Raw genomic sequence first — 14021 nt, 5'->3', positions numbered from 1 at the left:
AAGAATTTTTAACATCCATGGAATCTTTCCATTGGATAAAAGGTTCTTTAGAGTGGAAAAAGTTCTTAATATTAATAAAATGTTCTTCACATTAGGTAAAATGGTTATTTTAAGAAATGGTTCTTTGAAAAAGGTTATTCTATGACATTGCTGTGAAAACTCCCTTTTGGGACCTTAATTTTTAGTTTAGTTTAGGATTGCCTAGCCCTTTGTTCGAGGTTTTTGATGATTGATGATCATTTTTGGTGAATACATTTGGTATAAACAAAGCTGTTCTTATAAAAACAGCTTCGATGACTAAACTCCTCTAATTTCTTTCCCCTCAGATTGTGTGCTCTGTGATTGCTGGAGTTCTGCATTTCTTCCTCCTTTCTGCCTTTGCCTGGATGTGTTTGGAGGCCGTTCAATTGTTCCTCATGCTTGTGGAGGTCTTTGAGAGTGAATTCTCCAGACGAAAATACTATTACGCGTCTGGCTACCTGTTCCCTTGTGTGGTGGTTGGCATTTCGGCAGCCATTGACTATAAGAGCTATGGGACGAGGAAAGCGTGAGTAATGTTTTGTCTTGTTTGATTGTTGTTTTATTGAAAACTTGGGAATATTTTTTTTTACCTAAATTAGTACTAGTTTTTGCTATGGTACCAAAATGGTATTGAATGTGGAAATAAAATCATATTCATCATCATAATGCTTTGGCCAAACCGTCCAATTTTATTTCCAAAAATCTCTGATCATGTCATGACATCCCTTTAAGGGAGCCTCCAAGGCTTTAATGTGATTGGTTTATGAGGAACACATTATTCAAATTGACCGTTAATGCTTTCTCCGATGCTAGATCTCTCTATATAATGATATCTCTAATTTAAGTTCCAAAATGTGGTTATCGCTGTCAAACTTCACAAAATTGATGGCAGCCTGAGTGTCTTCTTTCCATTAGACAAAACAATCATTTATGGCACTGTTTCCCAAAACTCTGGATGGAGGCACACCAACAGTACATATTTTCAAACTCTTCCTAATGAAATACACCTGATTCAACTCATTAGTGTACCACCTGAAATTGATGGGTTAGAAAATGGAGACATCCGAAATGTGGTGTGCCTAAGGAAACAGGGTTGGGAAACGCTGATTTAGGGAGTTCATTCCCTCCAATGAAAGTGCTTGTCACTCTCGAAACTTTGCAGCATCTTCATGGTTTTAAGTAATTGCCTCTATGATGGTAATTTCTCTCTCTTTTTCCTCTTTCCAGCTGTTGGTTGAGGGTTGATAATCATTTCATTTGGAGTTTCATTGGCCCTGTAACGTTCATCATTTTGGTAAGTTTTACTCATTTTCCTTGATTACCTTTATTTAGGTGTACGCACAGTAATGTAGTACGTTCTGCTGGCCAGTGATGAGAGATTTCTTCCACACGATTGCCATGTTTTCATGGTGTTGTGGTTCTTTGCTATGTGTTGAATTGTGAGATATGTTTCGCAGTGTCCCTAGTTTCTTGAGGTATTTGACTACTCAACCGACTCGACTTTTAATGTTTTCTAAAGAATTCTCTTCTGCTCACAAGGCCTGCATTCATTTAATAAAAAAAAAACACAAAAACGATGGTAATGTCTTTGAAGAGAATATTTAAAAAAAAACATAAAAAATCATACTGTTCAAAAACTGTTGACTGGTAATGTCATGTGTCAGAAATACATGCTGTCTTCCCATTGGTTGATAATTTGTGCTGTTTTATTTTGATTGGTCAGTAATGTATACTGTGTTCCAATTGGTCAGTTTTCAGCGGATGTTTTTGTACCCTTCACCTGACCGGTGTCTTTGAGCTCTGTAAGCCGTACCTTTGACCTCATGGCTTGATCTCATATGCATCTTCATCTGTTAGACCTTATATAGACAGACCTTTCAAAATCATGTCCATTCAATTGAATTTTCCTCACGTTGTGTGGAATCAATGGGTACAAACGGCATGAACCAGTGAAATGAGATTCACCTGAGCTAAACTTCAAGTAAACTTCATATCAATGTCATATTTTAGTTGTTGCCTTTTAATTAATTTAGAAAGTTACCACAAATCACAACTCGGGACTAGAGTACAACAATGGATATATGAAGCTGTAACTATACTGATATGACTTATGGCATCACAATAGGCATATTTTTTCTTGGTGAGAATGTATTTTTCATTATGAAAAGTAGAAAAAAAAAACATTTTCTAAACTTAAATGCCTTGAAATGCAGAGATACTGAAGTGTGCAGTCAGTGCTGTGTAATTTATACATGCACATACTTCAGAACAAGAAACCATTGCACCTAATGCATCCATGTTCCTCCTGTCTCGCAGAGATCACGTTCTGTAACCAGAATTTAACACAAATGGGATTGGATCGCTTATCTAGATCACATTATATCCCAAACAGCAAAGCTAAAATCCTTTGTGTAGGACCATTTCTTTCTTTCTTTCTTTAATATGACATGGCTTTTTCCTTCAAAGTCTCATTATCTTAATGCTTGGCACTTTATCGCAAAATATCTTGTGTGACATTTTCATGACAATTAAGCAGATCCTCCCCTGTGCCCTTCAACATGAAATACTGAAATATACTTCAGCCGGCTCAGTCAGCCAGCAGGGGAACATGTTGTGTCTGAACACAAGCTGGTTGATATTAAACCTGTGCTTCTGGCTCTATTTTGGGGAATGGAGGGGTGAGATAGAGATGGAGGAGGGACTGAGCCAAATAGGGTTCAGAGTTGTGGAAAACAATGGTTTTTACTATATAAAGAAAATTTTATTGGACTTTTATCTCAATCATAATCAAAATAATTGTTAAACCATGGTGCTATAGCAATACCAAGAGAACAATGAATTTGATTTCCAAGGAATGCATGAACTGATAACATTTCTAAATTTTTCATGTGATTATGAGTTGCACCTGGTCAAAATTGCATTGTTGAGGAAAAACAAAAATTAAGAATAAGAGTATAAAATAAACAAATTACAGTGGCATTCATTACAAACACCAAGGTGAAGCGATTTTAAAGCAAACAGAATCACCGGTGTGTGGGAAATGCGTTAAACAAGCTTCACATGCCTTACCTTGTCTAAGAAAAACAAACCCTTAAAGTCGAATGTGAGGAGAGATAAAAACTGAAATCCACAATAAAGCATTCCTGTACAAACACGCGCTCCATTAATGCCTAATTCACCGACAAGTTATTTACTGAACTAGAAAAACATAATTATTTCTCTCATTAAAACGAGTAAAAATATATCTGGTCTACAGTGTTTTCTGTTCTACCACGCTGGATGTGCAGATAAGGATGAAAAGAGTTTATCTGAACAAATCCCCTGCAAAAAAGGGAGTCCAGTGGAATAAACCAAATCTAAATATTTCCACATCTGCGATGTTTGCTAAACTATTATTTCTTTTGCAAACATGACTTCCAACTGCATTATTAAAATCGCTCTGGAACACAAGTTGCAGTATGTTTATGTGACATATTCATGATAATACAGTATGTAAGTAGCTTTGGATAAGTCAAACAGAAGGAGCCAACAAGTCAAAAGTAAATGCAAAGCATATATAGATTCAAACCAACCATTCGCAGTTGTTAAATTTAGATTTTCTTTTTTTCTTTCTTGCTTGCTTTCTCATGTCTTCATTTCCCCCAGTCCCCCTCTTTCTGTAATTCTTTCTCTTTTTTGGAGTGGGCGCTCTATATTTGAAAGGCTCTGAAAAATTGAGTTGAATTCTTTGGTGTTTACATATGGTTTGTGTTAATGATCGACGAAGCAAAGAATTCAGAGCTTTTCTTTTCAAAGGCTTATTCTTTTTCCCTCTCTCTAGCTGCATCGTGTGTGTGTGTGTGTGTGTGCCTTTAAGAAATAAACCAATGTGTGTTTTTCATTCTCTTGTATGCAAAGCTGTAATGTGCTCACTTATTTGTAATGTACGTTTGCTCATTTTGGATTGAAGTCAAGCACAATATGCTAAACTGACAACATGTGCTTTACTAACCCATGCACATAGTTAGTACTTCAATCGAATGCTACATTTCAATATGTGACCCACATGTTGGAATAAAACACAGTTTAAAAAAATGCCATTTATGCCATTTTGGAAAAATAGGGGGGAAAGTTTGGGAAAAAAAAAACTTTTCTTTCAACTCCAACTGAACTAAGGCAAGCTTATTTTTAATAGAGGTGCTCTATTCTTGTTGCACGTAATTAAAATAGATGATGCTTTTTTTTTCCCTGAAGTATGTTTCTTTAAGAGGTCTTCTCTGGTCAGCCTAAATTTCATTCCCATGTTCAGGGCGTTGAAGAAAAACACTTTCAGGGCCAAAGTTATGAATTACACTCGTCTGAGAAGGCGCCTACGCGCAGTTTGTCTCCGATAATCTTTAAAATCAGACTTAGGAACAAATGGTAGCACTTTATTTTCTGGGTGATTGTTTGTGTCTCAAGAAATATTAACATTCTTACAGGCTTCTGTGCTGACTTGAATCATGTTCTCGTTCGAGATGTATTTTAATAGTGATGTTTAGATTCATCAAAAAATAGAAAATTGTCAAGGCCTTTTTAAATAATACCATACTCGCAGCAGAGTTCATGCATTCTTGCTTTTTTGCAGTTGCTGTCTGCTTTATGAATTATTGAATGCTATGCTTCGTAGTTCAGATCAGCCAACATAAACCGTGCTTTATTTTAATTTTTTAATGCCATTGCTATCCGTCTAAAAGGAAGATCGTTGCATGGTGCGTTAGGAATGTGAATATGAAATTTGACAAATATGCCATGTGAATGATGAATTGCAAACATGATTTCCAAGAACTGTGGGAAAGCTGTGTGGTCTTCTCCACATGTTTTATCTTTTCCGACAGCTCAATCTCATCTTTCTGCTGGTGACCGTGTACAAGATGGTAAAGCACTCAATGTCTATGAAACCTGATTCCAGTCGACTGGAAAGCATACGGTAAGCTCAGTCTTCATGCTGTCTGCTCAGTTTTACGTTCTGACATTTGCTTTCATGTTCTGAACTCAGCTATTTTGTAGTCGCAGCTTATCATCTTGATTGCTTCATTGAAAGTGGCAAGAGGCTAATAACATCAGCGTGGCCGTTGCATTGCAGCTGCATGAACGGGTTCGTGATGTAGAGGTTGCATCTGGAGCTGGACGTGTAAATGCTCAAATACAGCTAATTGGGGTTTATGGGAATAATTACAGAAAACATTAACTTTTTAAGCGCTGTTATTAACTAATTAATGTGCAATGTGAGAGCACCGTCTGACTTTTATAAACATTGTCCTTGCATATTTCCTAAATGCATATTTCCAGATGAGCTGGAAGCAACACGAATGCAGTAGCCAATCAGAGACAATTAATTAACTCTCTACCAAGAGGAAATAAGCTCAATACCACTCAAATCATCTCTTGAGCTCTTCACTAGAAGTTCTGCTGTCATTATAATCAACCGTGATGTCAGTGAGGTTAACTAATGCATAAACCTCAATAAACTAATTCACAAACGCAATCTAAAGTCTGTTAATTGACATAAAAAAAAATAGTTCACCTAGGAATTATGTTTGTCATCAGTTACTCATCATCAAGTCATTCTGTACGAGTTTATTTCTTTTGCTGAACACAGAAGATTTTGACTTTTGCCTTTAAAGTTGTCCAAATGAAGTTCTTAGCAATACATATTACTAATAAAAAAAATGATACATTTTGATACATTTACAGTAGGAAATGTACTAAATATTTTCATGGAACATAATCTTTACTTAATATTCTAATGATTTGTGGCATAAAATCATTATTATTTTGATCAATACAATGTATTTTTGGCTTTTGCTACAAATATACCCCCCGAGACTTAAGACTGCTTTTGTGCTCCAGGTACACAAATGAGATAAATGAGTAGGACAGGCACAAAAACATGCATTTATTTATTTTTAGTTACGGCAAGTTTTGCAGAGAGTTTGACACTTATAAACAGATGTTATATGATATTGCTCACAAAAGCAACCCATGCTCATTGGAGATACGTGCTATATGTGAAATACTGATGTTACGTACTTTACGGCACGTTTTGCAGCAGTTTCAAAGGAAACTCCAGCGAGTGGCTCTAAAACATGCGTTCACTATGTGACCGTGGCACGCTTTTATCACGTTGCATCAGGCATGAATTGCGCCGGTTCAGAATGTTGAGTGTCGCTGAAAGGTCAATGATCTATCATGTTGGAAAATAACAAACCTCCTAAATCAAACCCAAACCCTAGTGTTAGCAAAAGTGATATAAAAATGCACTCTTGCTATTTTAACATCCTTTGAGTTGTTCTGTCGAACTGCGGTTTCAACTACTGCGTTAGAAAACCCAAACATATTTAAACTGTGTGACGCTAATGTTCAGAAGTATCAGTTTTCAAATCTGGCAGCTTGTTCAAATTACTTTGAAGTCATAATATTGTCTAGGTACTGTGTGAAAATTAGGCTTTCTTAATCAAATTGGGTGTTCTTTTCAAGTGGAAACTGCAGGGATTCATACGTATAGATGTTTTTGGAGTTTCGCCGGAACATAGGTAGAGGCACGTATTTCCAATGAGCCTGGGCAGCATATGAAATGTATTTATGAGTGTAATCCTGTGGGTTTCAGGTCCTGGGTGTTTGGTGCGTTTGCACTGCTGTGTCTGGTTTGTCTGACGTGGTTGTTCGGCCTGTTTTTCTTGAACGACTCTTCAGTCATCATGGCGTACCTCTTCACCATCTTCAACACTTTACAAGGGATGTTCATCTTCATCTTCCACTGTCTTCTGCAGAAGAAGGTAAACCCATGATATTACAGGAATGGGTTTGTCATACACCACACTTCTTCATTACTGAAGGCAGCTGAATGGGTTGAATGTTGGCTCATAATGCATTTTCTGGCTTCAATGTTTATTTGTCATATTTAATTAAACTCAAATCTTTTGAGCTTATGCCTGATTATTTTGTTTTTGTCTGCAAGTCAGTAAATATTTTCAAGGTTTTCTTTTTCAAAGTCCTGTTTTAAGAGGTTGTATCTTTTAAATATATGTTTTTAATACAGTTATAAAAGATAGAAGTCAAAGGTCATTTAAATGGTGTTTTCATAAATAAAAAAATCTCTTGCTCCAGTTTAAAGTGAAACCATTTTAGAGGCAAAATTGACAGGCATTGGATGATTATTTGTCATATTTAATTTAAATTATTTGAATAATAATATTAGGGCTGTGCAAAAAATCGAATACGATTTTCATGCACCTCTCATCAGTAAAGACGCTCCTGTAATTAGAAGTATATCTCCAGCACGTGCGTTCAGATCCAGATTGCCAGGTTTTCACAACAAATCCTGCCCAGTTGCTTCTCAAAACTAGCCCAAAACTAGCCCAATCGCGTTTCCAGGAGGTTCCCCGATAAAAATTGCTTCCCGGGGTTAAAATATACGTTTTATGGCAGGGTTGCCTCTGTAAAATTTGCATTTTAAGGGCTAAATATCACGTTATTGGTATTGTCGCTTCGACCCGCGGACATGAAAAACAACCACAGACTTGGCAACACTAACGTGATATTTAGATATTTAGCTTTTAATTTATTTATATATATATATGTGTGTGTGTGTGTGTGTGTGTGTGTTATTAGCATGCATATTACTAGCATATTCACTGTTCATAAGTACTTAGTAAGCAAATATAGTTTTTTTTCTGCATGATCGTAGTTTAGATCCCTTAATCCAACCCAGTTCCTAATCTTAACTACCTTACTAACTATTAATAAACAGCCAACTATGAGTTTATTGAGGCAAAAGTCAGTTCGTTGTTAGTAAATGGTGAGAATTGGACCTTAAAATAATGTTTGACCATAAAGAAATTTGTTATTTGTTTGTTTGAATTTTATAATCGAAGGACAGCAGCAAAGATGCTAGTAAATAAAGTTAGATTAAATCCATAAAGTGTATTTTTATTATATAACATTTAATTATGGCAGATGTTTATTAAGTTCTGTCTTTGTACTTCCTTCTGGCCTTTTATTGATTTTAAGGCATATTAAATCTTGTTTTTGTGTGTGTGTGTATGCTAGTGATAAGTGAAGAACATCTGTTGCAGGAAATCAGCATCTGTCTGTATTTAAGCAGCACATGTGGTGTATTTACCACGAGTGTAATCCAAATGAATCATTTAACTAACTCACACATTTTTTTAATCTGTGCTTACCTTAAGTATAAACACCGTATGACCACAAGATAAATCGTACATCTCACACAAGGCTAAAGTGTGAATGTTTGAAGAATGTTTAATGCAAACACCTCACTAAATAAAGGATTATGTTCTTAGTTCAAAGGGTTTCGTAATCTGCAAAAGTATCTGCAGTGGCTTTAAACATGTAACTAATTGAGCAATATTTCATTTATACAACAGTTCGACTGCACAAGTGTGTAAATAAAGAGACAATGGGAGTGTCTGTTAAAATCCTCTTGAGCCGAACTTCTTCCTTCTGCCACAGATACAAATCTCAGTTTAACTGCGGAGATCAAGCCTCCGTTACTAATTCACAAACGTCACTTTAGAGCTAGTAACAAAGGAAAGTTTACTTGTTTCATTAAAAGCTTATTGTATCACTGTATTAAAAGCTCACTGTATTGAGTCAAGTATAATGTGATTACCTGATGCAGCATTCGTTCTTCAGCTCAGTCTCATGTTCACAAAAAACCATGAATCTGAATATCCGCCGAGGAAAGCGATATCTTTGTCATACTGTCATTTCAATGGTTGAGGGTGATTTCTGATGACAGCGCTGCTCACTGCATTTGTTAACTACGTCTTACAAGCTTTTATGATGTGACATCTCCTACCCTTTCCTCTGCTGTAATAATGTATTTTTTCGGTTGTTAACGGAGCTGGTGTTGGATTGTGTCGTCACAGGTGCGTAAAGAGTACAGTAAGTGTTTCCGGCAGTCTCAGTGCTGTACTGGTCTTCCTGCTGAAGGATCTCACGGGGTTAATAAAACCTCGGCCTCCAGGTCCACTGCTCGATATTCATCTGCTACACAGGTACATCTGAAATACATTCAGTGTTTTTATTCTTCTTTACTGATATACCCTCTCACTTGTCTGCAGTAGTGATTGTAAACAAGGTTTGCTCTTCTCCATCTGTTCACGATTGATTATACTTATTTTGAGCCAGAAATTAACAATTCAGTGAGTCGTTAACTGAAGACTCGTCGCAACCAGATCATTAAATCAGTGATGTGTTGATAGGAGAACAGCTAGAGTTGTCCAATTCGCATTTGAGCTGGATCAGCAAATTCAGTTTCAAATCAAATCAGAATCAGAGAACTGGCTTGTTTACGAATCGGACATTGCTATGAAGTCTTGAAGAAGGTGTCTATTTATTCATCTCAAAATAATGCATTACAGTGAAATGTAGTTGAGTAAAATGCATGCTTTGAAAGGACGCAACACAAAATTCTACCACAAAATTTAATACTCTCATTTCAGCAAAATAAATAAATAAATATGCAGACATATGTAACTAAGAAATTTTTTATGTATTTATTTTTATCTAATTTTTATACTTGAAAATGTAATTGTATTATTTAAAGTATTTCAATACATAACCAGAAGGTTAATCTACTTATAAACGTAGTTCAAAATGATGATTTGTACAATTTAAGCTCAAATGATAACTAAATACTTTATGTACTATAAGTGTTTTAACAAAAAAAAAAAGCTGTACATTTCTTTTAAATCTATCCACAATATCTTGCCCCATAGACTTTCATTCTGCACCCCCCCTCCCCCCTCCCAAATTTACTTCAATTCACCTTTTATTAGTATGGCGCTTTGCAGAAATTTCTAACTTAAGGATTCAACACAATTTTCTGTTGTAGTCAGCATTGTACCAAAAATAATTGTTGATAGAGCTTAACCTGTATTGAAACCACAACATTCCTTTCATAATAACTATTTCTGAAAGTATCTATACTATAATAATTTGGTGCGTATTAAAGAATAAGCTGAATACTGTTGTTTGAACTTGCCATGAATAATGCATATTGTAATTACTGTGAATATTGTAATTATTGTGCAGCAGATGTAATCTTCAGAATGTGTTGCTTAGACATTTTCTTTTGCAGTCTTTGATTCCACATGTGGTGTTAATAGTCCTGCTAAACAGTGTTTGCCGGTGCTGCATGAATATTAGACGCATTAATCAGGGAACGTGTCTTTGTGTCGCCGCAGAGCCGCATCAGGAGCATGTGGAACGACACTGTGAGGAAACAATCAGAGTCGTCCTTCATCTCCGGAGATGTCAACAGCACTTCCACTCTGAACCAAGGTGAGCGATCAAACACACACACTACTATGGCTTCATAGATACTATAGGGGTTTTCTACTTGTTCCAGAGATGTTTATGTGAAAGTCATTCTTTTATTTCCTTTTGTCTTCATCAGGCCTTTTAATTAAGGGTAAATAGTGACAAATTATTTATTTCGCCATGATGGGGAAAAAAGTAAATGCAGCCTGTAGCCACAAAGTGCATTGAATAAACTCAAAACACTCAGTATAAGCTTTCTGTGTAATAGTTTAGTTTACAAGTGCATGCATGGACAGTTAAAGCACATTAGCTGAATGTAATGTAAAAATGGCTGATAATATGATTATACAAAATTATTATATAAATAAAATTATTTCCACAGTGAGAGTGCATAGTTGTATAACAATAATAAAAAAAAATTGTATTTTATTTGTATATTTAAACTTTTTTATATATATATATATATATATATATATATATATATATATATATATATATATATATATATATATATATATATATATATATATATATATATATGAATTTAAATACTGTTATTGTGCAGACTTGGCAGCAGATAAAGCAATATCAAAACATTCCAGGTGAACAATGCTGGCAAATACCACTCATCATTTAACAAATGAACACTTGCTCTTTCTTTCTAGTAACACAAGTAATGAAGATATATTTGGTGTACAAATCTTCTTTTTTTAACTTGGTGATATGCTGTGTGTTCATGGTATCTCGTCCTGCTGTGTGGTCTGTGATGCAGTGCATTAATCCATCTCACTAGCCATTTCATCGATCTATGTTATATATATACTGTTATATATACTGAACCGAACTGTTTTTGACCCCATTTTTCATGTGCTAAACTCAAAGATCTAAGACTTTCTCTATATACACAAAAGGCCTATTTGGAGCCTTTGGAAACGGCTTATGGCAAAGAAATGAACATTCAATTCAGAGGCAACAGCTCCGGTGGACATTCCTGCAGTCAGGATGCCAATTGCATGCTCTTTCAAAACTTGTGACATCTGCTGTGTGATAAAACTGCACATTTTAGAGTGGTCTTTTACTGTGGCCAGCCAAAGACACACCTAGATCATGCTGTCTAATCAACATCTTGATATGCCACACTTGTGAGTAGGATGAATTATCTCTGCAAAGGAGAATTGCTCACGAACACAGATTTAGACAGATTTGTGAACAAAATTTGAGAGAAATAGGCTTTTTGTGTGCATAGAAAAAGTCTTAGATCTGTTAGTTCAGCTTATGAAAAATGGGGGCAAAAACAAAAGTGTTGCTTTTATAATTTACATACAGGTTTAAACTGTTATAAAGAAACACAACTCAGCTTTTATTTTCTTCTTTCTGTTGGATTGCCAAGATGAGCTGTTTGTGCTGTTATTTTAGGATCAGCAAGCATATAGTCTCTTCGTCTTTTTAATCAGGACTTTACATTGTTTTTTTTTTTTTTTTCTATTTATATCACACAGTTTAAAATGTAACACAAAAATATCAAGAAAATACAATTTATCTGCAGTGCAGGGAGAGGCAAAAAAGCTTGATTAAAGCTAACTGAACAAAATAAACTTTTGACAAAATTATAAAGAAAACTACATTTAAAGAGAAATCTTTATAACTACATCCAAAAGGTAAATGCATGCATGCATATGTATAAACTTGTGAAAATGCATGCATGCGTGCATCTGTGCAAAGTGCATAGGCATGTGTATGTGTTCACTATATTGTCCTAGGTTGGAGAGCAATCACGGTGCATTTTAAAAATGATAAATTATTTATGCTTTGAAAAAGTGTTGCTGAAGAGCTGTTTGAAAATAACACGCTCAGGTATGATGCAAGAAAGTTTGGCTTATCCAGTGTTCTTTGGTACACTTAAAATTGGAAATTGAAAATTCATTTAATAGTGTTATTTGTAGCCCTCATAAGTATATTCTGAAAAGATTGATCTGTAATGTGGCATTGGGACAGAAGCATGCTGTACACAGAGACATTTTTATGAATATTAGTGTCTGAAAGTCAAAGAATCGTGTCAGTTCTAGTGAGATAAGAGATATTTTTAAAGAAAGAAAAATTAGCTTGGTGAGCTCTGTTCACATATCTGAAATATATAAACGATCAGTCAACATTTAGTTCTTCTGTGCAGCTGTTCACACACACACACACACACACACACACAGCAATGCCATCTGAATGGCAAACGTAATTCTGTCTCTTCTGTTGTTTTCCTAAACCTCTCTCGTTCACGCTCATTCTCCTTTCTCTATTTACACAGGAATGACCGGCAACTATCTGCTAACTAACCCTCTCCTCAGACCTCACGACACTAACAACCGCTATAACAACCTTCTCGCCGAAACCATCGTCTGCAACACCCCTTCTCCAGGTGCTTTACGGGGCGCTTCTCTTTCGGGAAAGCGTTTGGGAATGTGGGTTGGAAAAACCAGTTTTTTCACAGCATGATTGCCACTGGACCGTGATTTGCAGACAATCTGTTTTCAAAGCATTTGTTTTTCAGCTGCATAAATCTTTTGCTTTGTTTTGTTTTTTTCATACCATTACCTCAAATTTATTAGTTAACACTTTTCATTTGACTTTTTGTCAATCGTGCATTAGAATAGCGTTGCCGGATTTCACTTGAGAAGACTCAAATATCCAAGTTGTCTTTGTCCTTAGTAGTACAACTTCACATTACAGATCGACTAAACTTTACATTTTAAAGCAGCACAAATACAAACACAGAGAGGGTAATTTGTATTATGTAAGGGGACTGTAGTTTAATCTCAGTTTAATGTAAACATACAGCAGTTTTAATAAACCACCCAAATTTGAGATGAACAGTCAGTGATCACCATGCATTTTCATTTTATCTACTGTATATAAAAAGAAGAGCAGACATTGGGGGGAAAATGTGTAGTACAACATTTCACTCCATTATCAAAATTGAAAAAAGAAACGGCATTTGACATTTTGATAACTCGACATTAAACAAGTCATCATATGAAACCACACACAAAATAATATTATTATGAAACTTTTCACTCTAATCATTTTTGTAATGGCTTACAGCTAAAAGTTATGAACCATAGCAACTGTGTTGTACTTTTTTTTTTTAATGGCAATACTCAATCCTTTTAAAGTCCTTCATGGATTCAGTGTTCCACGTATTCTGTAGCGTGTACAGAGTGACGAATGGATTTAAACCATGAATGTTTAATGAATCAGGGTCTGTTCTCTGTAGTGCCATTGTTTAAAAGAAAGCCATTGTTATGAGATGCTGTGCAATGTTAACCCATTTCATTGCTTCTGATCTAAACTCAGTTAAAGAAAGAAGGCGTTCCTCATGTGTGCAGTAGACCGATGATGTGGTTGACAAATGGCTTCCTAACTTTATTAGATTATTGAACCACAGGTCACTTTGCTTTATTTGAGTAGACTGAGTCAGCATTTGCCATTTAATACTGTATCATCAAAAAAAGTGATTTCAGTTATAAAACACAAGTGCATGGTGATCTAGTTTCAACAGACTAAGCTGAACAGAATATATACGTATATTATAAAACCAGATATTCTGTACTTTAACAGTTTTATGGTAGAGTATGCAAGTTTACAGCATATAATGAAGTGAATAGTCAGTCGAATAGTGTGAAAATGCATAAGAATGCTGA

At 35.4% G+C, this 14021-nt stretch overlaps 1 protein-coding gene across 3 annotated transcripts in view; it reads left to right on the top strand.

The window, feature by feature from the left end:
- LOC113039776 (adhesion G protein-coupled receptor L2-like) overlaps positions 1-14021 on the top strand; it is a 100068-nt gene that overhangs the window by 80655 nt on the left and 5392 nt on the right. For 2 of the 3 annotated variants that reach the window (XM_026197877.1, XM_026197869.1), the window contains exons 14-20: positions 327-547; positions 1249-1315; positions 4878-4969; positions 6650-6818; positions 8934-9062; positions 10254-10350; positions 12629-12739. In XM_026197877.1, the coding sequence (XP_026053662.1) occupies positions 327-547; positions 1249-1315; positions 4878-4969; positions 6650-6818; positions 8934-9062; positions 10254-10350; positions 12629-12739 (886 nt within the window). The remainder of the gene's footprint in view (positions 1-326; positions 548-1248; positions 1316-4877; positions 4970-6649; positions 6819-8933; positions 9063-10253; positions 10351-12628; positions 12740-14021) is intronic. The other variant, XM_026197885.1, reaches the window with a different exon arrangement.

This window comes from Carassius auratus, chromosome 2 (genome assembly GCF_003368295.1).
Source record: "Carassius auratus strain Wakin chromosome 2, ASM336829v1, whole genome shotgun sequence".
Lineage (NCBI taxonomy): Eukaryota > Metazoa > Chordata > Actinopteri > Cypriniformes > Cyprinidae > Carassius > Carassius auratus.
Note: the sequence above shows the minus strand (reverse complement) of the source record. Positions and strands in the feature narration are given on the sequence as shown.